The 27354-nt window shown below is 38.5% G+C and overlaps 1 protein-coding gene across 2 annotated transcripts; it reads right to left on the bottom strand.

The window, feature by feature from the left end:
* Nucleotides 1-1268: 1268 nt before the first annotated feature.
* On the bottom strand, nucleotides 1269-27263 carry Adat2 (adenosine deaminase tRNA specific 2). Of its 2 annotated transcripts, none has more exons than XM_076859676.2 (6): nucleotides 27131-27263; nucleotides 14949-15053; nucleotides 11705-11855; nucleotides 10357-10463; nucleotides 6136-6208; nucleotides 1269-6046 (listed from the first exon to the last, which is right to left on the bottom strand). In XM_076859676.2, exons 1-6 carry the CDS (start codon nucleotides 27224-27226, stop codon nucleotides 6003-6005), a joined length of 576 nt encoding a protein of 191 aa, XP_076715791.2. In that variant the 5' UTR covers nucleotides 27227-27263; the 3' UTR covers nucleotides 1269-6002. The 2 variants fall into 2 exon arrangements, with proteins under 2 accessions (XP_076715791.2, XP_076715792.2); XM_076859677.2 differs by lacking the exon at nucleotides 27131-27263 and adding an exon at nucleotides 22684-22755.
* Nucleotides 27264-27354: the final 91 nt, after the last annotated feature.

The following is a 27354-nucleotide window of genomic DNA, read 5'->3' as shown; positions in this document are numbered from 1 at the left end:
TGTTCATAGCAGCACAATTCACAATAGCAAGACTGTGGAACCAACCTAGATGCCCTTCAATAGACGAATGGATAAAAAAAATGTGGCATTTATACACAATGGAGTATTACTCTGCATTAAAAAAATGACAAAATCATAGAATTTGGAGGGAAATGGATGGCATTAGAGCAGATTATGCTAAGTGAAGCCAGCCAATCCCTAAAAAACAAATGCCAAATGTCTTCTTTGATATAAGGAGAGTAACTAAGAACAGAGTAGGGACGAAGAGCATGAGAAGATGATTAACATTAAACAGGGATGAGAGGTGGGAGGGAAAGGGAGAGAGAAGGGAAATTGCATGGAAATGGAAGGAGACCCTCAGGTCTCCTAAGAGGAAGCGAGGGGAAAGGGAAAAATAATACAAGGGGGAGAAATGAATTACAGTAGAAGGGGTAGAGAGAGAAGAGGGGAGGGGAGGGGAGGGGAGGGGAGGGGGGATAGTAAAGGATAGGAAAGGCAGCAGAATACAACAGACACTAGTATGGCAATATATAAATCAATGGAAGTGTAACTGATGTGATTCTGCAATCTGTATAAGGGGTAAAAATGGGAGTTCATAACCCACTTGAATCAAAGTGTGAAATATGATATATCAAGAACTATGTAATGTTTTGAACAACCAACAATAAAAAAATGTACATAAATAAAAATATCCCAAGCCACTATATTTTAGTCTTAAATCTTTCATCTACATTTATAAACCAAAAAAATTTTTTAAAAAAATATCACAATGCTGAAGCAAAGATGAACATTATTCTCTTCTAAAGTCACAGAATTTGAATGAGGACCTCAGAGAGCCATGTTCATCCCTATACCTACTTTAGGCCAGTGGGCAGTGAATATTCTTAAAGAGCAGACACTAAATAGGCTTTTTGAGCCACATGGTTGTCACCACATTCCACTCTGTCATTGTAGCACTAAAGCAACTATAGACAATATGGGGAAAAAAAAGGGCTGGCTGTGATCCAATGATAAGAACACTGAAATTTTATTTTCATGTAAGATTCTTGGGTCAATAAGTATTATTTTAACACCCCCCACCACCATTTAGAAAAGTAAAAATATGTTTTAACTCATGAGTGGTATGAAAACAGATATGGGGCTGAATTTGGCCCATCAGCCACACTTCGTGGATTCTTGTTCTAGATTCTCAGGCTCATGTTCAACGGATGGAAGGAAAAAATATTCTGACACTTGTGAAAATGGAAAGGAAGATTTTATTCAGGATTATAGTGGTTGGTGTCAAGAACAGCACAATAGGGGAGAAAGACTGGGCTCAACCCTAAACACAGAAGTGGAGACTGATAACCAACAAGGGGATAAGGGGATCAGTGGGTGGAAAGGGGCAACATTAAAGGTAGGAGAGTTCTTGCCAAACCAATTTAGGATTCTTGCTGAAGGCAAGCCAAGGACTTTCCCATCAGGCAGGGGATGAGAAATAGAATATGATATTGAGGGTTAGAGATTCTCTCTGAGTTAGCAGGATTCCTGCTAACGATGGGCTAGACTATGCAGGCCCAGTGAGGTGCAGCTGGCCATGGCTGAGGCCTGGTTGAGGGCATGGAGCTTGACTCAAGTTTGGTCAAGAGGACAGCCTTTGTCAAACAGCAACCTAGAGCCTCCTTGCGAGTCATGGAGACACAGGGTTAGCCAGGTAAAAATCCACTTAAAAAGCAGGTAAGAAACAATCCCACGAACCTGCTTTTATTAACTCAACTTGGAAAAACATAAGACCCTACAGTTGTCAAACTCTCACCACAATTTATGCCAATCTCACCCATAAAAATAACGTGGCCCATCACTCCTCTCCTCACCACACACAATTAGCAATTTATGAAGTAAGGAAATAGCTGGCAGTTGTCTTCATCGATGAAGTCAACACAGTCTCATTCCTTTGCCAAAAGGCAGGGAAACCAATTCCTGAAGCCTCTTTTCCCTGGGGCTACTCAAGGCCAGTTGATGCAGAACGCCTGGGAAGGACAAGCTTTGGCTTCCCTGGAGATTTTTAACAGGGAACCTACACTAAAAAATAACAATAAAATGATTTTTTAAAAAGTCCCAACTTTTGCTGTTTTTACTGACACTTAAGTAGCAGGGCTTAAAGCATTTTAAGCCTAGATGAGATGTCTCTATGGAAACCCAGGAAGACTCACATTTTGTGGCCAAATGACTACCTACCTAGGGTTCTATATCCTACTGGATCACTCTCTGCCATCTCCAATGTCAGAAATATCTTAGAATTTTTGGAATTCTATCAGTCATATGAAATTTACTTTTGCTGAGGAGGAAGATGGAAAGAACTTACATCTGTGGCTTCCTTCTATCTTTTATTAAGACAGTGCTATTGGGGCTGGGATTGTGGCTCAAGGGTAGCATACTCGTCTGGCATGTGTGAGGCACTGGGTTCCATCCTCAGCACCATGTAAAAATTTTTTTAAAAGACGGTGCAATTTAAAATATTCTTACTAGAAAAAGAACTTTGTGTATTCTGGACAGGCATAGTATCAGAGGGAAAATGCAGTCTAATAATTCAATAGCTGCTTTAAATTTTGTATCATTAATTTTCCTTCCTTCCTTTCTATCAGTGTCCAATGAACTTTCTCCTAAAAATGTAAAAGTCCTCTCCCACAGATAGCTTATTCATTGCAATGAAGGGGGAAAACCAATTATATAGTGAATAACTCAGATATCTTGACCAGGTGACCAAAGTTAACATCACCAGTGGAGTCAACGGCCTTTTGTGCCTCTAGATGTGGTACTCTAAGGGGAATATTGTATCCTCTGAGTGCATGGTCTGAATCTAATCATGAGAGAACACCAATAAATTTTTAAAAAGGATCAGTCTATTTAGAAGATGATAAAGCAGCAGCAGAAGTAAAGGCAGTGGAGGGGCAGAATGGCCATGCTATTAAAAACTGCCTGTGGGGTTGGGGTGGGGCTCAATGGTAGAGTGGTAGAGCATGGGCCAGGCCTTGGGTTCCACAAGAAAACTAAATATAACATCTGACCCTAGAAGGGATCTGGTATTGTAGGGAGAGTAGAGGAAATTTGCAAAAGGGAGTAATTGAACTAATTGGCAAAATGGGAATACCAATGATAAAGTACATCAATTTTTATTTTATTTTTATTTAAAATTTTTTTAGTTATTAATGGACCTTTTTATTTATTTATATGTGGTGCTGAGAATTGAACCCAGTGCCTCATGCGTGCCAGACAAGCACTCCACCACTGAGCCACAACCCCAGCCCTAAAGTACATCAATGTAAAATTTCCTGAAATCATTAACTGTACAGTGGTAACGTAAGAAATATCTTTTACCTATCAGATACTGAAGAAATTCAGAGCAAAGGGCCATGATGCATGATATTTACAATTTTCCAAGTACAGTTACAAGAAAAATTAATAATGCTTGGGATTTTTGGCTATCTAATTTCTCTCCATTATATTCCAAATACAACACAGGAAGAAGCGCTCGTGCCAAGTAACAAGAAAGCACAAAGATATTTTAACATGATATTTTATCAGTGATTGAAGTCTGCCAAAACATTACATACCACCCATCTTCAGCAGAGTTTGTTGCAAAAACCAGCAAACATTGGATACTCTAGCGGCTTAGATCTAATAATTTCCCCTCAATTTCTCTAAACAGGAAAGTGACTTTAAAACCTTTTTGTAACCCACTTCTTCCAGAACCATCATAGACAAAGCAAGTTTCTTAGCTGTTCTCTTAGGTAGGCACTGTCAGTATCAATGAATGGAAAGCAAACTTTTGAGCTGAGACATATTCATATTTTAAGCAATGGCTAAGTCACTGGAGAACATGGTACTCAGGAACTGGGGTCACTACATGAATATTGCTGTCTGAATTCTGCAGCTGCAATGTCTGTGGCACCCACAGTGGTCTTGCATCAGCACTTGGGAGTGCTGGCCTCCAGGGTACAATGTGCCATCTTAACTGATTTTCTACCAAAGCAATAGACATAACTATGCATGTGTCCGAAACTTCAGCACAGACTTAGAATCAGTCACAGAGAGACCTGAAAAGGTGGTAAACCGAAATTAAAGTGTTCATCCATGTTAAAGAATCTGGAAATACTACTTACCCATTCTTCAAAACACAACAAAAACAGAACATATGTATGTATAGTCTCTTTTCTATCTTTCCCTGCTTATTGCTTTGTTTTGATTCTTAGTAATTACTGTCTCTGGGATAATATACCCATATACCATTTTTGACTTTGTGTCTTTATCTTAGTCTCCTTATTCATTTTTCCCCAAGTTTCAACTAATGATTTAATTTAGCAAATGTTTGCTAAGAACCTATTGGCTTAAGGTGCTCAGCCAGATTCTGCGTGCTACTCTACAGAGGGAAGACCCTCCAGGTTGTTTGTCCTACAAATAATCTCCAAGAAGATGGTATACAGACAATAAATGAAATGAAGTCTGCTTGCAGAAAAGCATAAGGAGCCAGAAGTGAATTATGACCAACTGCTAAAAAGAACAAACTAGTCAAGGCACTAAAATTTAATGAGAAGACAATTTTAAAAATAGGTAAAAATCAAAGAGAAGGTGCCTGTAACATTATTGTCGATTTTAAATCATGCATATTCTTCTCCATAAAACTTCCCAAATGCAGTAAGAACACAGATGCACAAAACCAAGCAATTATAAATCCTCTGAAGCATGTAACTGTGATTAGCTGCTACTCTCAGTGATATAAAAATACTTCCACCACAATTACATTCCAGCCTGTAATGTAATTCAAAACAAACAAGTCAGAGACATCACTCAAAGGCAGAACCAACAAATACAGATGCTTTGCATCAAGGAAATGAATCCACTGAAGAAATGCACTGAGAAGGCACTGCCACCCAGGGCCTGGCACTGGGCTTCTGCTGGAACGGTGAGGCCCCCTTCTGGCTAGAGAAGCACATTGCTCCCAGGGAGGCTCTACAAAGTGGCACTTGGCATCAGTGACCCTTACTGCAGTGGGTGAGGTGACCGCCTGGGGCTTCTGCAGTGGGTACTCTCTCCTGTGTCGAGTTTACAGTTTCAGATTTTGGATATTAAATTTAAAGTTTATTATATTTAAACAAAAATAACTTTGATTTTAGATTCTGCAACTAGCATTCCTATCACCAACTGGTGTGCCCATACCCTTATCTAGCATTACCCCCAATTTTATCACCCTTCAGTAAACCACGTGATTGGCTATATTTATGATCTGTCTCCCTTTGCCACAAGGGAAGAATTCTTTGTTTTGTTCCAGGACCCTGGCACAAAACAGTTGCTCAAAAACAAGGAATTGTATCATTTCCACTTTTATGTTTTACTTTTAAGACTATTCCTTTTCAAAGAAGGCATAAATAAGGCTTTATTATAGCAATATGCTATAACTTAAAAATGACCTTCAAGGACTTAAGTATGCATTTTCTCTAAATGCTTTATAAAAGAAAAAAATCTATACTATGGACTATATAATCATGATCATATCTATACAACTCATATGCAATCTAGAATAAAGCCAGGCCCAGTCCCTAGGGAGGAATCCAACCCTGAAAGGCCAGGCCTGGAGAACAAGTCCTAGCCTGGCACTTGCTAGCTCAGACAGAAGCAGGTCACTAGGGCTGGATGCACTTTCCCTGAAAAGTCAGCCCTTTCCTGGACTGGGCATCATGCTGTGGCTGAGGGGCATGCACTGTTTGCTAATTCCTAAAACCTCAAACCTTAATTTCTTCCCCCTTCTTAAAATGTTCTTTCAGCTTGTGGAAAAGCTAATAGTTGTTTACAATTGTCAGACTTTTAAAAAGTGCTAATTTGTTCCCTTAACAGAGCAAATGATGAGAGGCACCATTTTCCCACAGAGAAACAACATATAAACATATGATTCATCAATGTCAACAGCTTTCAGGCCAGGAATTTTGTGCAGGTCACTGTGTGGATTAGTCTTTCTCAAAACAAGTTCACGATCTCTGACAATCCTTCTTCCGAACTTTCGATTTAGGGGCTGTAAAAAGAATAGAAAAGAAAATGAAGACTCTCTTCACACTGATTTGCTTTAGGGGAGGGACATTATTGGAAGAGGGGAAAACTGACCATTTGGATTTTCTTGTTTGTAGAAAGTCTTCAGCAGTTGTACTGCTTCCTCAGCCCGATACCCAGGAATGCACTGAGGAAATGAGAAAAGTGAGAAATGAACACCTGCCCATGAGTGTGTGTTGTAGGCCTTAAAAACAGCAACACATACACAGTTAGGCGAAGAGATTTCAGATAATATTTACCCATAGTAATATCCCTTGGGGATATTACTATGGGTAAAGAAGCACATTTATAAAGGAAAAGACATTTAGCTTCAAACATCACTCTCAAGCAACTATTACTGGAGATATTAGCTGTGTGATCTTGAATAAGGTACTTAAACTCCATGCCTCACATGTATAACATAGGTATCAGCACTTGCTCAGAGAGAAGTCATGAGGATTTAATGAGATAATACCTATTAAATACCTGGTGTATCACAAGTGCTTTTAAAGCATTAACTATTTTTATCTGCTGTTATATTATTATTGGTGGTGGCTCATTAAGTGTTTGATGCTACAGAACTGGAGTTGGCCATCTATACTTGGTGGACTAAATTCAATTCACAGCCAAGAGTGGTGAGTTAAGAATGGTTTATAAATTTTAAAGATTTGTTTAAAAAATGCTCTGCAACAGAGATACTGTGGCTCATAAAGGCTAAAATATATACTATCTGCCCTTTATATAAAAAGTTTGTCAGTTTTTGCTACAGAAGATTTTTAAAAAGTGTTTGTTCTATCTTTGGGACCTAACTGGAGAGGGGAAATCAAAACATGTGAAAGAATAAATATAAGAAGTTGTGATACTAGTAGGGAGTGATATTATAGGTAATATTATATGGAGAAGGTGAAAAACTTGAAGGATATTTAAAGAAGTGGACATATCCTTGGGCTGGCAACTAAGCCTGCACAACACATGGTCAAGCAGCATTCAGGGTAGCAGGCCACAGGCAGCCAGGCATGGGCCCCAAGGTGGCCAGGGCCCAGGCTCTGGGGGCCACAGGGATACGTCAGGGTCCCACAACTACCCCCAAGCAGGAGGGGGCAGTTCCCAGCCCAGAGGCTGGCTTTGCCAAGATTTTTCAGGAGAGAGAGAGAAATAGAGGGAGGGGGAGAGAGAGAGAGAGAGAGAGAGAGAGAGAGAGAGAGAGAGAGAGAGAGAGAGAGAGAAGAGAGAGAGAGACACTGAGATGGCCATTAGCCAGTGGTGCACAGAGCATCCCTAATGACACTCCTGTCTGTAGCTAGGGCACACATTCCAAAGAGAAAGACCTTGCTGTGATTGAGGAAGAGTCTGATAGGAACTGAACACCTGGAAGCCATCAGAAGGAAGACTGTGTCCACCCAAGGACCAGACTGCTGACATTCTTAATGAGAACTGCGACTTGGGATTGAAAGCAGATCAAGGGAATCCCTGTTATGCTGATGACACCATGGAAAACATTTCTTAAGACATCAAACCTTGGGTGTACTGTGCCCCACAAGCACATCCCCAGCATAACCCCAGTTGGCACCATCCACCTCCACTGACACCCCATTATTTCTAGATGGTCTTTAAAACATGATGGTTTAAGGATGCCAAAGACTGAATGCACAGCATTCAGCCTCATGGGTAGGGGGGTCCTCCAGATCATGGTCTTTCTTCCTGTCTTTAAGCTAGAGGTCATTTCTGAGACCATGCCCCAATGGTTCCTGAGTCTGGGGTACAAAGACTGGTGTAAAATAAGGTCCTACTGTTCTCCCAGTTCTGCTCTTTTTTTTTTTTTTTAAATATTTTTGAGTTGTTGATGGACCTTTATTTTATTTATTTATATGTGGTGCTGAGAATCGAACCCAGTGCCTCATACATCCTAGGCAAGCTCATTACCACTGAGCCACAACCCCAGCCTAGTCTGCTCTTATTTTTAATGAACTTCTCCTTGGAATGTGTACTTGTGTCTGCATCAGGAGGAGCTAGGCTCAGAACACACAAAGCCCCCACACATCCTCCCCGTGGTAACCACACTGTCAATTCACCTGTCTCCTCAGAGCAAATGTCCTGCTCCTGCCCCAGAACATTCTAGACTTCCCTCTCACTCTCATTTCCTTGTCAATCTCACCGTCAATGGCTTATGTTCTCGACTCCACTGATGCTGCTGCTCAGATATTCTAAGGGCCCCTACATACCAAAACCCTGGTCTTCTTTCCACCTCCTTAACTCATCTTAGCATCTTCTCTTCCACACCTTCTTTCCACACCTGCCTCAGGCATCTTCTCTTCCTTTGTATATTATTATTCTAACTACTGTTGCTTGGTGTCTGCACAGGTGTCCTGGGCTTTCTGTCTATAGGAGCTGGTACCCCAGGACTCCTACCTTTGCTCTGGAGAGCAGCACCCTAGTGCACATGCAAAGCCCTCTCCTCTCCCATGGAATTGGAGCAATGGTTCTCAATCCCAGCTGCTTAGTAGAATCATTTGGGAGGCCCCTTCAAACACAGCAGTGCTCATGCCCTGCCTTCTCATTCCGTTGGTTTAATAAGGGCAAAGACTGAGCACCAAAGCCCTCCAGGTGATTCAGATATGTAGGCAGGGAAAAGGCTCTTGGGATTACAGGTGGAGAAGGAAATTGTGTTGTGCTAAGATATCAAGATACTATTTGCAAGTATCCATTGTAGCTACAGATTTGTGGCTTTAGTAAAAAGCACACATTATTATTAAAATAAAAAAATCTTTAAGACAGAGCAGGTATTATAAATGAATTGACATCTTCTTTGAAAAGAACAGTTCTGTTGGTCTTTTCTATGAACTTTCCTGCTGCTTATAGAATATATAATTCTACAATAAGAAAAGAGAACCTACTTTCCTGTCATCCCCTGCCTGCTGAATCCAGCCAAAGAAAGTAGGAAAATACAGAATCCAGAAAGCTAGGGCATCCATGTTTCTTTAGAATTTCAAAACACTTTTAAAACTCATACTTGAGCATCAAACCTAGATATACAGCTTCAAGCTGTGGCCATTCAGTTCTAATTGAGCTTATGTAGTTGGTGTACAAACTGCAAATGAATGTTTTTAGGTTCATCCAGACTTTAGGTTCTCTGACTCTGTGCAGAGATATCAGGGAAAAAGGACTATGGTTGTGGCCTCACATCGATGACGTCTCAGAGAGAAATGTTCCATCCATGTCTGATATCCTGGGGCTCATTTTGTTCTGCCCAAAACCTCTGAGAAATTCTTTAGATCATTCCCAAAAAGAAGTACTGCACAGAGTCAGCAATCCATTTGCAAAGAGTTATGCAATTAAAGTTTCAGTTACTCATAGAAGTGATGGAAAAAAAATCCACTGATTTTGCTGATGTCTTTAATGATCAGGGAAATTGTACTGTTCACTTTCCATCATCCCATTACAGTTTCTTTCAATGTGATGTTAAAGGCATCTATTCTCAGATGTATAGCAGTTGTTAAGAAAGCTAATGTCCAGCTGGGCAAATTCAGACAGAACGTTCTACAAAACTTGTTCTCAGTGGGATGCAGCCAAATTTAGCCCTTCATAGGTCCTTATCTAAGAATACCCAAGGGATTAAAGTGAACTGCCCAAGGTTCACCATTTGTTAAATCCTTTTCTTTTGAAAATACAATACTTTGGGGTTAACCTTACATCTTGGAGAGAACAACAATTCATGTCAGAGTCTGGTCTGGGATGCATATAAATTCCTAATGCTTACACTCTTAACCATAAAAATGTGGAAGATGTGGCAAGAGCACAAAGAAAGCAGAATTTCTAAGAAATGAAAGATGTAGATTCTTGAATCTGGAAGAAATTTCAACATTAAGAAGGCCAGGGGAAAATAAAATTACAGTGATTGCTAGTAGGTAAGTGGTGATCAAGCAAAATGATTGGAAGAATATTGTGTTCACTTAAAATATTATCTACTGACATGGACACAGGCTAAGCCTCCCCAAAGTTGGTCCATCCTGGAGCAGGTAATATTCAGTGAGTGAAAGCTCTGACAGCAGCTCCTTAATCTACCTGTTGTGGTGAAGGTTGTCAGGAGCCAGGGGAAGGTCAGGAGAAGCTGTGAGTGAAGAGAGGGGACACTGACAAGAAACTTACCTGTTGTCCTCCGTGGGGGTTTAAAGGAGCCCACCCTCGGGGTCCCTAGATCCTGTCTGATTCTGACATGGCTTCTTGGAACACCAACCACACACTATAAGTGAGATGAATGCAATCAGAGAAAGAAGAAGCATAAGCAGGTCATATTACCTGAAAAGGCCTCCCCGTATTTGGTAAGTCCGCAGAGGCAATGTTCAGGACAGAGCCACAACCACCAAATCGTTCATTCTGACAGCCATAGACGACCAGTGGGATTTATAAGACAGAATTAAGGTTATACATAGTACAGGAAGTACGGTGGCAAAATGGGGGTGGAAAGAAAGCTCAGGCTGCTCTCTGCAAGACAGTGAAGCTAGGGTCAGTCCTAAACACGACACAATCCAGCTACACAAAAGAAAGTGGTCTAAAGTATTTAAAGAGTGATATTTAACAATTGCTACAGAATGGAAACCGAGTGTGCAGTTGCTCAGCTTTTAGTTTAGCGCACTCTCTACTTTTTCCTAAATCGCTTTTCCAGAAACACGAGAATTGGAGCCAGAAAAGAGGCTGAAATTCAATCTGGGGATTTTTATCTTTTAAAAATAACAGATTGCTTCTGCTTCTGTCCCTAAGTAAAATATACCCCGTGCCCCAATACAAACCTCTGCATTATTTTTAAAGTGATAAAATTATTCAACATATATAGTTTAAAAAGTACATGAAAATACCAGTGTGAAACTAAGTTTCTTTATTTTCATATAATTTTTGAAAAGATCTTTAGGCTGACTACACCCCGTATTTATATTGTTTACTCTAAGCAAGACACAACCCAGAATTATAATGTAAATAATTTACCATTTGCAGATAATTATAGTATCACAAATAATTTTTTAACTTATTTATTTTTGGCTTAAATTTTCTTATTAAAAAAAAAAAAGACAGATAAACGAAGAAAGAAAAAAATTTAAACCATTATCCAAGCTTAAACTTTGGTGCATATTCTTCCGAACTTCTCCTATAACTTACTTTAACTTAATTTACTATTTATCCTTAGTTTTCTTTCTTTTTTAATATTTATTTTTTAGCTTTAGGTGGACATAATATCTTTATTTTATTTTTATGTGGTGCTGAGAATCGAACCCAGTGCCTCACACATGTCAGGCAAGTGCGCTACCACTTAAGCCATATCCCCAGCCCTCCAGCTCTTCTTTTTCTAGCTTATTTGTTCAAGAGTTCTACATGTATTGATACAAAAAGAAATAGGTAATTTTATTTTAAACTTTCCCTTTTTTTTGCCAAGATACACAATGTTTTACGATGTGCTTTATAAATTTGTTTTCTTGTGTTAGAAAACAGAGGGCCAGGGTGTGGCTCAGTGAGAATGTGTGACTAGCATGTGCAGTAAGGCCCTGAGTTGAATCCCCAGGGTCAAAAAAGAAGGAAGAAAACAGGTTTTGTGTTTGGTCACTTTCTGATAGGGGACGGGTATAAGACACAGTCCTATGAAGTCAAAGGATACTCATCAGGCGGAGAGCAGCTGCACACATAATGCACGGCTCCACAGTGACATATAGCACAGTGTGTTCAAACACAGTAGTAGGACTCTGGCCACTCTGATGACACCAATCCAGGACCTGATCAATGGCCACCATCTCTGCATGTCGAGTAGCCTTAAAAGAAAGAGATGTTTACACAATATCATTTGCTTCATATAACAGATACTCTACAAATATACAAAATTTAACTACAAAAATAGATGCCCATCATTTCTGCCATTTTAATGAATGTGTTTCTAGGACATCCTTAGCAGCTGATAGTCTACTCCCCAGTTCATGTATCATAGCCTCACCAGCAGAAGACCCCCTCATCTAAGATGCTGAACAAATCCTTCTGTATTTAGTTAACTTCCTAAGTCCCTTAGGGGACACTTGCAATTAAAATGCCAGAGAAAAGTCTCAAAAAGAAAAAAAAAAGAGACATCTATGGTTTCTGAATATTTTAGGGGAAGCTTAAAATTTTTATAAGCTTAAGTTCCAGTTTCAAATATATTCTCAAGGCTGTCACTGACCTCACTGTAAGCAAATCTATATTTAGCTTACTGGAATGTCATCATTTACATTTTGGGGAATGAGATTTTATATACCGGCAGGCTGGAGAGAAACAGAGATTTGGTATGAATCTCAGATACCTCAAGGGAGACAGCACACTACAGGAGAAATCACACAGCATGTGGAATTGACTGCATTTAAATTTGAATCCTGACAGTGATGATACTAATTATGTAGTCTTGGGAAAATTAACTAATTTCTTTAAGCCTTGGTTTCCCCATGTGTAAAATGGGGTGCACTGATATCTACCCCTACACACCTCATAATGCATGTAATAGCTGAATTACATGAAACACAGTGTTGCATATATGTTCTTGGCTAGGTTTCTTTCCCTTTTCTTCTCCCCTTATTAAATAGCTTAATGTAGATCATAGATCCTCTATAAAATACTTATTTATAATATCCATTACAATAGCATTTATCAATAATTTACACTGAGTGCTAAATATATACAAAGCACAGTCCTAAATAAATTCTGCATAGGATAAAAAAACATCACTGCCCTCAATGAGCATAAAATTGGATGAGGCCAATTGAAAGGTGCTATGATCTAAGGCATGGTGTGAGAAGTGCTGGAACTGTGACCAAGATGCCATGGAAGCCAGAGGCTGATGGGAGCAAAGCTGGCCAGGGGAGATATGTGGGTAAATTATAGAATCAGAAACTCACACGGAAGTTACTTTAGAAAAGAGACTGCCAATCTTGACATCATACTGAAACTCCTGGAAAGGTTAAAAAAATGTCTCCCCATTGTAGCTTCTCTTTAAAACTCAGGTTCAAAATTCCTGAATCATATCTCCCCAGAGCTCCTGATAAATATTATTGCACTGAATCAACTCTGTCAACTCCTTCTAGAAATGAAAGTTAAGCTATGTTAGCGTGTATTAAAGGCATAGGGAGAGGAGCTGGTGGTGTTGACGGGGTGGTGGTAGTATCAGAACAAAAGTAGAATTTAGGTCTCCTCATTTAGGGTCCAGAGTCTTTCTGTGCATATTAGGGTCATCTATATAACACGTGATACCAGAATAGACCTTGCTTAATTTTTAGATATAGAAGAAATCCAGGTTATGGAATAGATTAGATGGGTCTAGATGGGATTAGATGGATATTGTCAGGTCATTCAAAATTCTCATGCTAAAGATATCATACCAACTACAGAACACAAATTGGGAGATACAATGACTGTTTAAAACAGAATTCCATGCCAGGTGCTGTGGTGTACACCTATAATTTTAGCAAATTTGGAGGTTAGAGCAGGAGTTCTAAGCTGGCCTCAGCAATTTATTGAGGTTTTAAGCAACTTAGACCTTGTCTCAAAATAAAAAGGACTGAAAAAGAGCCGGGAATGTGGCTCAGTGATTAAATGCCCCCAAGTTCAATCCCTAGGTGCCCAAAACAACAATAAAAAACAGAATTCCTAGGCAAGCATCAATAAATTCATTTTTAACTGCTGTATTATGATTATTACTTATCTCACAGATGTTTTGATATCCTCATAACTATTTCTTTGTGAATTTGGATTCCTACTCTACTTGTTTTGCTAAATCGCAGGTTCTTTTTTTATTTTTGATACATGTGATAGATGAACTTTAAAGGCATTAGCAGCATTGGGTACCAACACTAGATTGTTCTCTGGCTCCCAAGATCACATGATAAGATCAAAGTTATCCTTGAATCCATGTGGATTTATAATCATAAATTTTAGTATTTCCCTTCCACTTCCACTTCCCAAGTATACCTACTATGACACTGTTGTGACACCATGTCTAAGGAGCACTGCCTTAAACCATGCAATTCCCACCCAACCAAGAGAAAACCACAAGCCCTTGGAGCACATGCACTACACATGGCTACAGACAGCTGGTGCTGGAGACCTTATTCTGTTGAATTATCTGACACAAAAATAGGTTCCTTTATATAATTCTTCTATTCCTCCCTCCAAAGTTATAAACTGATTTACTAGGAAGAAAACGCTTAAAGGAAACAAAGAATGCATGGAGAAGTACATTGATCTCCTTTGCAAAGTGGAGTTTTCACATATTTGATTTGCTTAAAAAGGAGCTAGACTTGTTTCTTCCATGCTGACACACTGAGATAACAGAATCCACTCTTGGGTTTCACTCAAGGGTCAACATAAAACTCTATGAAATAGAAAACCAGAAAATCTTATCCCCTACGATTTTATAACTTCATTAGGTTTTTCTAAAATAAAACAAGCCAGGCACAGTGGCACACGCCTATAATCCCAACGGCTCAGGAGGCTGAGGCAGGAGGATCGCAAATTCAAAGCCAGCCTCAGCAATAGCTAGGCACTAAGCAACGCAGTAAGACCCTGTCTCTAAATAAAATACAAAATAGGGTTGGGAATATGGCTCAGTGGTCGAGTGCCCCTGAGTTCAATCCCCGGTATGGAAATAAATAAACAAACAAACAAACAAATTAATTAATTAATTAAATTAAACAAAACATTGTATTACTATTATAATCTGAAAAAAGCATTTTTAAAAAGAGAGACATATTAAAGAAAACTACCTCAGCACTGGTGCCTACCTCGGGGGCCATGTTCAGTCTCATCTTCTCCTCAATTGTCCTAGGATCCCTCTGCTACTACCATCGCTACTGTACATTTGTAATCACACTAGTTAACTCACATACATTTTTGGTTTGATTAACTTCATTTCTTCCCTTCCCCACAACTTCATTGTTGTAGACCATAAGGCAGCCAACAGGAACTTCAGTATTTTCGAGGGCTTGTTTGGCCTGAAACACAAAGTAGAAAACCTGAGATGTACTTCAATACTTGAGAAGGCTATAGGAGAGAAATTGATACAGGACAAACAAGATGCACATGTACGACCACCAGAACAAAGAAATGCAATTGAGCTTTCTCTCTGCTCAAATCTAGCTCTGTTACAATATTCAGCACCCATGTTCTCTGCTGTGTGTCCTTGTTAAGGAAGACTTGGGAATAAATTCCCTTCATAGTTTCCAAGACTCTAGTTTCTTCTTGTCACTGGAAGCACATGGGACCACAGGACGATTACTAACCACTATCTTAACATGCCAGGAGCAGCCCTTATCAGAGAGAGTATATATATATATATTTGCAAAGGAGAAGAAATAACATTTACAAAGCTTTCATCAGAATTATGTTAAAGTTCTACTTAATTTTTTTTGCTTTTCCAAAAATTATAGAAATGATCCCCTAGAGTCCCAATAGCATAAATGGATGTCAATAGCAGAATGAATGTCATCATGTCCCACAATTTCTACTGTAAGCGAGACAATAAAAGTTTAGGAGTATTCCATGTAAAAATGGCACCCAGCCTGCACATTTTTTTTGGCAATTTCCTGTGCATTTATGATTACTTCAAATGAAAAGTTAATAAATAAACAAGTAAACAAGAAGAATCTTGCAACTGAAATTGAGAAGAGTTGCCTACTGAGGGAGGAAGGAAACCAGAAGTGTTCAGTGTAACAGAAAACCCCAGAAAAAAGTAGGCCAAGAAGAAATGGGGGTCAGCTGGGGTCAAACTCAGTGACAAGAAGTGATTTAGGTGGAATGGTGGAAATGAAAACCAGTGGTCTAAAGAGTGACTTATCTATGGGTTAAATTTCTAGCTTCCAATTGTACTTTCCCAGTGAACCTCTCAAGAAGTAATGCTGTTTACATCTCAAATATTCAGATGCTGAGATATTGAAAATATTGCAAGCTTACTTTCACCTGGGACTATCTTGTTCCCTTTATAAGAATAAATTCATTTAGTTTACAACCCCACCAGGCAGTTGCATGATCTTCCCTATGTTGAAGACGAGGAAAGAGAGGCATGGGGTATCACATAACTCATTCATGTGAGAGAGCTGGGGCCACAGCCCAGACAGCTTGGCTGTACCCATTCACCTGCTCAACAAAAACTTTTGGGTACCTAGCAGATGATAAACTCCAAGGTTCTCTGTCACTATACTGTCTCTAATTTTATTCACATCATTGATAAGCTACTTTATTAGGATTTGGGTTTAGAGTGGGTCAAGAGATAAAAGGAGAGAGAAGAGTCAGCAAAAGAGTGAGACATGGAAAGTTTAAGGATTACAAAACACATTTGGCAAGAGAATAATCAAATGGAGGCCACTTGTAAGGCTTTTCTGTAAGTATACCCCCTGAAGGACTCTAGGTATTTCCACATGAATATTTCAAACACACAAAGGAGAATCCAAAACTAAGTGGAATGTGCACAGGTGGGAGGTGAGAGGGACAGGGAGTTCTCATTGCCTACCAGACCTGTCTTGCCCACTGAACAGAGCAGGGACAATGCTACAGAAGCTGTTGCTGGCCTGATAGCCTCTCTCGGCTCCCAGGCCACCAGCAGACTAGGCTTGTGCCTTCTGTTTCTTCCTCTGGATTTTTTCTTTTTCTTTCAGCAAATGTATCTCGTTTGAAAATAGGAGTGATGAGAATATCTTAAAAGGACAGATACCATCACCAATGAAGAATGGCCTAGTTAGCCATGCTGGGAGTGAAGATGAGCACTCAGAATGGCAAGCCAGGAGGGTCATGGGGAGAGTAAGACAAGGCTCCAAGGAAAGGAGTTTGAGGGAACTGTTTCCCAATAACACACACATATATTTTCTTTGCTGACAAGTCCAAAGCAGATTTAATTAAGCTGAAAATCCATTTTACTCTATCCCCTCTCATACTTTCCAATGCTCCTCCCACCTCTTCTGTCAAGTCTGATCATTTCTTTACAAACACAAAAGAGCTCAAGCAAAATGGATCTGAAATGTGTGCAAGCAGTTCTGAATTTAACATACCTTGCCTTTTTTGGGAAAGCAAAGCTCAGTTCACTATTTCAAATGGCATCCTGGTCTTACATAAACTAACAAATGATCAACATTCAAAATTGAAGCACAAAAGCTCTCTTCTTTCCAGCCTGAACACAAGTCTCCATTTTGTCTTTAAGTATAATTTGCTTTTCTCTCTAGTCATGGATTGCCCACATCGATAATGAAAACTCCTGCGTGGAAGAGCTGTTGTAGTTTTGACTATGTTCTCTAAAGACATTACCACCAAAAACTGATGTGAAAATAAAAGAGGGGCTAGGAAGAAAACAGACTGTGTTTGAGACTCTTGATAAGTTTCTGAAGATGTATTTCCTACTAAGGACAAAAAATGAGGGCGAAAAAACAATGAGCTAGAATAACTCTTAGGTACAGCATCATAACATAGGAAGGTTAAACGATACGACTCTTACTGCAAATGACTCCCAGCAGTTCTGTTTTCACTCTATCAACTTAACATTCCTCAGCATGGCCTCCCAACTCCCACTCATCCTCCCCACCAGGCAGTCAGAGAATCTTTTCACTATTCTTCTAGGTCTGTGGTTCTTAACCTTTTATTGGAGCCAAAATCCCCTATAGAGAATCTGAGGATAGGTATGGATTCTCTTAATAGAAAAAGACAGCACATACACGTAATAATTTTCCAGATAGTTTCAGGGTTCACAGATCCCCCTATAATGTGAGTCCCAGGTTAGGAAGCTCTGTTCTAGAAAGATAGTAGACAAAATCCTTCATTTCTTCGTTTCTGACAGTTCCTCTGATCAGTCTTTCCTTTCCTCTATCTCCTTTTTCCCTTAAAATACAGAAGGAATTCTATAATTTATGTTAATGAACTGCTCAGGACCTTGACAGTGATTATGTGATAGTATTTTATATCTGTCCCTCATGTTGATCTCTTGTATTAGTGAGCTTTCCATCGCTGTGACTAAAACACCTGACAATAACAACTTGGAAGAGAAAAAGTTTATTTTGGCTCATGTTCCAGAGGTTCAGTCCATGGTCAGCCGATTCAATTGCTCTGGGCCTGAGGTGAGGCAGAGCATCATGGAAAGGCACGGTGGAGGAAAGCTGCTCAGCTCACGGCAGCTGGGAAGCAGGAAGAGAAAAGAAGAGCCAGGGACAAGGTATAATCCTCAAGCACCCCCAGTGACCCAGTTCCTCCAGCTACACCCTACCTGCCTACAATTACCACCTAGTAGTCCATTCAAATCATTATAACCCATCAAACAGATTGAACCAGTGATTAGGTTACGTTCTCATAATCTAGTTATTTCACCATAGGAGCTTTTGTGGGATATTTCATAACCAAACCCTGACATCCCTGGACATGTTCCTATCCACATTTCCATCTGAGCATGGCTTAATCCTAGGAGGTGAGCCCTAGATCCAGTGCTCTTGCTCACCTTTGCAGCTCTAGCCCTCAGCACAAGTCCTAACACACAGGGAACACTTGATCATGCCACATTCATTAAAATGAATCAATGTTTATCTTGGCTTTCTCTTTGAATTTTCCTCAAGGCCTAATACAATGTTATCCTAAGTGCCCCCAAAATGCATACTATGATAAAACATAATTTATTCTAGAAAATTTGCAATTCTTTCCCCTCTTTGTGTATATATAGTAAATCTTTCTCTTTTTTTTATAACTACAAGGTAAAATATATAAGAAAACATGGGGGGGGGCTAAAACAATAAAAAACAAAACCAATTCATAATATCATCACCCCAAAATATAATCACTGTTACTCTGAGGCAACAAGTTTTTCAGTTTTCTTCCTGTTACCTGCACACTATTTTTGTAGTTTTTTTTTTAAGTCAAAAGATTCACACTTTATATACAGTGCAGCAGTCTGCCTTTCTCTTTTAGAAATGCATTGTAAACATTTCCCTTGGTTGGGTAATAATTTTTATCACATGATCTTTTAGAGGTTAAAGGTTTAAAGTATTGCTTTATATGAATATATCAGATTCATTTACTCAATCCTCAATTGTTTGACATTTACATTTCTTCAAATTTTTCTTTCATTATAAACAAGTGTAGACCTGCCCTATATAGTATGTTTATTGTTTCCTTGTGAATTATTCCAAGAAATAGCTATAAAACACAAAGAACTCCTACAGTGTGATTTTATATATATATATATATATATATATATATATATATATATATATATATATATATAAAACAAATAATAAAACTGGGCAAATATGCCTAAGCAATTCACAGAAGAAAAGAAACTAAACATCCAATTAGCATGCTCAAAGTGGAAGTTAGGGAAACGAAGTTGAGAAAAGTAGAGTAGAGAACATGCAGTTGAGCCCTGAGCAACCCAACCCTGACTAGAAGCACAGGCCAGAACAGAATGGATGGGTAGACTCCAACCAAGCTCCACCTAACCAGCCCTGTCAGCTTGAGGAAATCACAACTTTCTCAATGCCAATGTCCCCATCTGAAGCCAAAGACACTAACAATTTCCACCTCAAAAGGCTGGTGTGGGGCTTAAGTGACACAGCCCAGGTGAAATACTGCCTAGCACTGTGGGTGGAACATAAGAGGACAACACTGTTTCTTAATCAGATATTTTTCTAAGCCCATATCTCTAGAATGCTGTGCTCAGCAGGCTATGATGGTTAAAATGATAACCTTTCGCACATGCTCAGCTCTACAAAATAAAACTGTCATGAAAAAAATGGTTTTATTAAAAAATAATAAAGTTGATGGCCTTATTTAAGACTCAGGAACAACAACAACTAAAGTAACAGGGATATATCTTCTCACTTATCACACTGCCAAATATTAACGAGGAACGATTCCAGGTCTAATGGAGAAAGAATGAACCCAGGACGCTTTCTTTTTTGTGTATTTATTTATTTATTTATTTCGCTCTAATTATTTATACATGACACTGGGATGCACTTTGACACATTGTATACAAACGGAGCATAACTTCTAATTCCTTTGGCTGCACATGGTACACCTGTAGTGTAATCATATATAATCATGTATATACAAATAACGTTTGCCTCATTCTTCTGTCCTTCCCATCCCCACAGCCCCACTACTCCCCTCACTCCCCTCTGCACAGTTCAAAGTTCCTTCATTCTTCCCTACCATCCCTCCTCCACTGTGGATCAGCATCTGCTTATCAGAGAAAATATTTGGCCTGGAATACTGGAAATGTAGCTAGTACAACTGAGAAGTTGAATTTTATTTTCCTTGAACTAATTTAAACTTAAATAGCTACTGTATTGGGCAATATTATTCTAGAAAACAACACTATAACATCAAGAATACAAGCAATAATAATTGTTGGCGAGGATGTGGGGAAAAGGTACATTTATACAGTGCTGGTCAGACTGAAAATTAGTGCAACCACTCTGGAAAGCAGTATGGAGATACTTCAGAAAACTTGGAATGGAACACCATTTGACCCAGGATGCACTCCTCAGTTTATACCCAAAGGACTTAAAATCAGTATACTATAGTAATGCAGCCACATCAATGTTTATAGAAGCTCAATTCACAATAGCTAAACTATGGAACCAACCTAAATGCCCTTCAACAGATGAAACAGGACATTTTCACACACTGGTAATGGAATTGTGACCATTGTTAACAGTGGTGACCAAAAGAAACTTTTGTAGCAATGAAAATGTCTTATTCTGTGTTATCCAATGTGGTAGCCAGTGGTTACATGTGGTCACTGAATACTGGAAATGTAGCTAGTACAACTGAGAAGTTGAATTTTATTTTCCTTGAACTAACTTAAATTTAAATAGCTACTATATTGGGCAATATTATTTTAGAAAACAACACTATAATATCTGTATGTTTTAAAAACACATGCACATCTTTTGTCCTACTTTTGATAGTTACTCTATTGCAATGAAAGTTCCATGGGGCAGGGCTGAGAGGATGATGACAAGTCAAAAATAATTTTTTTTTTGTAAAATCACAAAAAAGTTGCTAATAATCAAAAAGAATATATAATCCATTTATGCAAAAGTATATGTAGCTGTTTCTATGTGGACAGCGATATATGAAAGGATGCTCCCAAAATGTGAAGTGTTACTTTTGATGGTAGGATTTTTAGGTAATTTTTTACATAATTTGTTAAACTTATATACATATATATGTGTGTGTGTGTATGTATATATATATATATGTACATATATATTCCTTTATTTTAAACATTAAACATATTTATTAAACTTTTATAGTTTGAATCTCTTATGACCCTGAATTATTGATATAATCAGAAAAATAAAACACTAAAATATTTTTATTTGGGGGGGAAAAATAAAAAAAAAAACAAAAATGGCATTACTAGGCAAAAATCTAAACACAGGAATAGACCAAAACAATATAAATTATATATTTTCTAGGCATCTATAAATTACTCATTAAGGTTGTTAAACCTGTCCTTTTACATATGTCGCATTTTTCTTTCTTTGCCATTTGCTTTGTTACTTTGCATGTTATCTTTTAAACAGGTAGGTGTTTTGCATGTTTATATAATGAAAAGTCAATAATTTTTCTTTTGTGTTTTCTTCCTTTAGTGGTAGACTAAAGGAAGATTATATAACTACTACCATTTATTGCTTCTGATTCTCTGATAGTTTTGTTAATTTTTATTTGGTTTTATTCTTTAATCCTATCTTTTCAATTAAATTTTTATATTTTTACTATAAAAATACTGATAATTCTTTTTCTAAATCACCCATAATTTGACTCTGTTAAGGACTTTTGTATATTCTCCTTTGGTCTTCATTCACAGAATGACAGCTTCTGTGTATTGAGCATATTATGTTAAACACTTTACACACTGTCTCTTTTAATCTATATAGCCCCGTGACATCAATATTATATTCTCATTTTTACAGAAGAGGACACTGAGGCTGAAAGGGTAAGCACCTGTCAAGGTCAGTTTGCTGGTCAGCAGCTGTTTAAACACAGCAAACCTCTAAACTTATATGTATAAAACAATTTGTATTCTGCTTGTTTAATGCTAAATACCATATGTTCCCTAGTTTCACTATTATGTCTAACACTGAAATGACAATCGTTTTTATCATTCTACACTATTTACAGAAGCGACTGTATTACTGGGTCAAATGATGTCTTGTGGATGTTAATAATGTTATGCCAGGCTGCCTTCCAAAAACATTAAACCTGTTAGACTGGTATGGCTGTACTGATTTTTGCAATCTCATTAACTTTAGATAACATTTTGTAAAAAATAGATTTTAAGTTTTCTAAAGAATGCTTTTCCTTTCTTCTTATAACCTAGGCTTATAGGTTTGTTTTATTACTAAAATTTTAAATAAGGGAAAATGTCTAGTGTAACGCTCTTATTTTAAACATGAATAAAATAAGACCCAGAAATGACTGAGTTGTTTTCGCCTAGCCTGTGTTCACCTTTCATCTCAGTCAGCCATATTGTGATTCATATTGGCCATAGAAATATGTTTATTCTATCCATGTGCTATGAGGACACTTGTATCCTCCCCATTACATATAATACTGGACATTTTCACTTCCAGTGGCACACACCTGTAATCCCTCTGTGGGAGGCTGAAGCAGGAGGATTACAAGTTTCAGGCCAGCCTGGGCAACATAGTGAGACTCCCATCCTAAAACAAATAAACAAATTCTCACCATGAATTAATTAACAACTAATCTGCTGCCTACAGATTCGACAGTACTTATGCTTCTGGTCTAATCTCAAACTCTTAGAAGTAATTCTCAAAATAACCTAAGATTTGAAATTTCTTTCAGGATGAAGAGCAAGATTTATGACAAATACTTTTTCTCTTTTGATTAAGGCATGAAGAAACAGACATCGGCAAACAATAACAATAATAATAATAATAATAATAATAATAATAATAGCAACTGGATCTCCTTAACCTCACACAGGAAGTAAACTAGGTAATCACACCCTAGATATCTATAAGTGAATTGAGAGGCACAATGTTAAGGCCATAGGGATCACAGAAATTCTCTGGAGTTCAACCATCTCATTTCAGAGTAGAAAGTGCAGCTATGAGGATGAAGTGATCTGCCACAGTCACACAAAAGGACTTATGTGTTTAGTGCAGAAGTCTAAATACAGAATAGTACAGAGGTGGGTGGATGAAATGCCCTGAAGCAGTTTGATGAAAAGATGCTTAAAAGAAAATAGAGACTCACAATGTGAAAGAATGGGAAGAAAACACAGTTCCAATTCAAAAGTGAAAATCTCAACAAATGACTGAACTTGGCTGTTCTGAAACTACCTTCATGATAGTGTCCGTAAAAGTTTCATCTAAGCAAGTTCAGCAGATAAGCACCTTGAGAAAAGTTATGAAAATAAACCGGGGAAACAAAATTATGGTTTCCCAGCACCAGGCATCATCTGCCCTCTAGATCTCTCACCCATAGAAAGATACAAATGCAGCTGATTCTGTGCATATCCAATGTCCCCCCAAGGCCCATGTGTTAGAGGCTTGGACCCCAGGAGGTGATGGAACCTTTCCAAGGTGGGGCCTAGTGGGAGGTCTTTGATTGAACTCAGGGGCACTCCACCACTGAGCCACATCCTCAGCCCTATTTTGTATTTTATTTAGAGACAGGGTCTCACTGAGCTGTTCAGCGCCTCGCTTTTGCTGAGGCTGGAGCCCCACCACATGCTCTCCACCATCACCAATGGGCAGTTCCACTGGAGAAAATAGGATCACAAACTTGAACTCTAAAACCATGAGTCAAAATAAATCTTTTCCTTCATAAATCAATTACCTCAGATATTCTTTATGGTGATGGAAAGCAGACTAACCTACTCTATGATATTTTAGCCTTTATGCATCTTTAGTATTTTCATCCTGGCTGTTAGGAACTATCTAGTGCATGGTATTATTGAAATGATTTGGGGTAGTGCTATGGTTTAGATAAGTGTCCCATATGTTAAAGGCTTGGTCTCCAGTGTGGCACTCTTAGGAGGTTGTAGGAGTTGGGGCCTAATAGGAGGTCTTTAGGTTATTGGGGGCTTGCCCTTGAAGGGAATTGTGATACCCTTGTTTCTTTGTCTTTCCCTTTTGTTCCTTGGCTCCTGATACAAGGACTCTCACTCTCCCATTACGATGTGCTGCCTTGCCACATGCCCCAAAGTAATGGAGTCAATTGATCATGGACTGGAACCTCCAAAACTGTGAGCCAAAATAACCTTTTCTCTTTATAAATTAATTATTTCAGGTATTTTGTTATAATAATAAAAAGCTAATTTATATTGGGAGGAATAATGAAATTTTGGTATCATAAGAAAATTTCCTGTCCAATGTGGAGAATTTAATAACATAAAGGAGTTCAGGGTGCTGTGGTTTTGGCTCAGTGGTAGAGCCCTTACCTAGCACATGTGAGGTACTAGGTTTGATCCTCAGCACCACATAAAAATAAATAAATAAAGGTATTGTATCCAACTACAACTAAAAAAAATTTTTTTTTTAAAAAAAGGAGTTCAGGACAAATAATTTTTTATTAAAAATTACAAGTTTAATATTGAAATGCATATTTGCACATAAGTATCAGAAGGCTGTGCATTCTCTAAATTTAATGGAAAAAATATATCTAGAAGAGGGCTTAAAGAATGAGTCAGAGTATCAAGTTACTAGGTCATGACTAGCATTTTTTTAATGCATTAAAATAAAAATACCAGGAAAACTGTGTATATGAAGGAAAGCACTGTTCTATGAAACCTTTGTTTAAATTATTGCATATATTTGTTTCCTAAGTTATAATATAAAATCGATTTTTTAACCAAGGATCACTTTTTTAAAGTATTAGTAGCAAATTTAAAAGAACATCATATAAGTAAAAGAAAATGATAAATGCTCCCGTGCATCATAGCTTACAGAAGAAACTGAAAAACATTTGGTTGTTAAAGTGAATAAATACAGGAAAAATAAAATGAGAGGTTATATTTTAGCAAGAGTTCTGAGAACAGAGAACGATAGAGCAAAGTTTTTCAGTGGAGAATCCTCAGTGTTAAGCACAGCACACTCAATAAACTTGTGAAATAAACCAAAAATTGTGAATTAGTTAACTATAGGAGACCAGAGATCATTAAGGATAGAACATAATCAAAACATGTATAAAAAGATCATTTTACAACAGTGTCAGAGAAATGAAAAGCTCAGGGCATTTAATATATATTTATATGTTTATGCATGCATATGAAATATGCATTTTGTATGTGCACAAATGCATGTATATATGGATATGTACTTATCTATATATAAATGTGTATGTTTGTTTGTATATAGTTACATGCTGAAAATCTGATCAACAATAGACTGCATGTGACAATGGTCTACAAGACTACAATGGAGTTAAAAAAAATCCTATTGCCTCTGGGTGGTGGTGGCACATACCTGTAATTCTAGTGACTTGGGAGGCTGTGACAAGAGCATTGCAATTTCAAAGTCAGTCTCTGCAACTTAGTGAGGCCCTAAGCAATTTAGATCCTGTCTCAAAATAAAAAATAAAAATTGCTGGGGATGTGGCTCTGGTTAAGTGCCTGGGTTCAATCTCTGGTACAAAAAAAGAAAAAAAAATCCGATTGCCATGAGATGTTGTAATAAAGTTGCACCACACACTACTCATAGGTTTGTAGTTATGCTAGTAGAAACAACCCTACTTGCACTGCCGGTCTGGTGAAAATACACAAGCTTGATAATGATGATCATCTACTATGTTACTTGTTTAAGTATTTACTACATTTTTATCATTACAGTCTATTCCTTCTACCTGTTAAAAAAAAAGTTAACTGTAAAACAGCAGAGGCACAAGATGTGGAGGTGGAAGACAATGGTATTGGTACGACCTCCTGTAGGCCTAGGCTACTGGGGGTATTTGTGTCTTAGTTTTTCTTTTTTTTCTTTTAACAAAAAGTTTAAAAAGTTACAGTAAGCTAAGGTTAACACATTGAATGGCGAAAAAATATTTTTCTAAAATGTAGCCTAAGTGTAGAATGTTTGTAAAGTCTACACTGTATACAACAATATCCTATTTCACTCACTGACTCACCCAAAGCAAGCTCTGTTCAAGGCATATGCCCTATACAGGTGTTCAATTTTTAAATCTTTTGCACTGCATTATTACTAAGTTTTCTATGTTTAGATACACCAGCACCTACCATTGTGTTACAATAACTTACAGTATTCAGTTCTGTAACATGCTAAATGGGCTGTAGCCTAGGAGTTACAGGCTTGCCATATAGCCCAGTGTGTAGGAGGAATGCTAAGTACACTCTATGATATTCACACAGTGATGAAATTGCCTCAGGAGGCATTTCTTGGAACGTGTCCTAGTAGGCTGTACATATATACACCATACAAACTTTAATCCCAATTAAGAAGCTCATTGGCACACACAAATAAGAGTAAAGCTTGGATAATACCCAAATCTGATTCGCCCTCCTCAATCAGCAATGCTACACAGGGCGAGGGAAGGAAGCCCGAGGAGAGCCGAAAGTCCTGTAGACTTTGAATGAATGAATGAATGAACGAACGAACGAACGAACGAACGAGAGGCACGCTGATTGTACAGGCACGCATTTCAAACTGTTCTCCACCAGAAACATTTCAACTTTCTCGCTTCTACTAGAAACGTTTGAGGGTCCCAAATACAAACTCCTGTGACGTGTAGATTTGGGACTGTGCGTCCACGGGAAGGAAGGAGAGGCAGCGCAGACCAAGGAACAGCTGAAGGGCTACATCAGCACCTACTCCTTGACACCAAAACAAATAATTTCTGTACTTTTCTCCTTCCCTTTCTCCGGGAGCCACTGTGAGAAAAGACTTTTAAAAAATTATGAGAGTAAAGCCAGTCGATTACCCAGAAAATTTGAGCGCCATCCAGATGATGGTGTGAAGCAGCGCGCCTGGGAGTTTTGCTGGAAAACCAGGCTAGGGATGGGGCTGGAGAAAGTTCGCACCGGCAGCACCCACCCTCCCATGCTCCTCACCATCTGCATCGCCTCCTCCATCCACTTTTCGATCTCCTCTGCTGACACCACGCACGAGCCGTCTGGGGCCGGCGAGGAAGCCACCTTTGCCTCCATACCGCACCCGCGCGCGACCTCTGGGTGCCAGAGGCCGAGACCGAAGGGGAGCAGGGACTGCGGAACGCAGTGTAAATGGGCCACCGTTTCCGGGGGAGAGGAGAAGGCCAGGGCACGCGGAAGCAATT

The sequence above is a fragment of the Callospermophilus lateralis genome, chromosome 6 (assembly GCF_048772815.1).
Source record: "Callospermophilus lateralis isolate mCalLat2 chromosome 6, mCalLat2.hap1, whole genome shotgun sequence".
In the NCBI taxonomy this organism is placed as follows: domain Eukaryota; kingdom Metazoa; phylum Chordata; class Mammalia; order Rodentia; family Sciuridae; genus Callospermophilus; species Callospermophilus lateralis.
This window is presented reverse-complemented; position numbering and strand designations above follow the sequence as displayed.

Coding starts and splice junctions, on each gene's coding strand:
- Adat2 (XM_076859676.2), bottom strand. CDS start 27,226: ATGGAGGCAAAGGTGGCTTCCTCGCCGGCCCCAGACGGCTCGTGCGTG. Junction 15,054..27,130: donor TGGAGGAGGCGATGCAGATG/GTGAGGAGCATG, acceptor TTTGTGTTTCAG/GCCAAACAAGCCCTCGAAAA. Junction 10,464..11,704: donor AGCTGCTCTCCGCCTGATGA/GTATCCTTTGAC, acceptor ATTCTGTCTTAT/AAATCCCACTGGTCGTCTAT.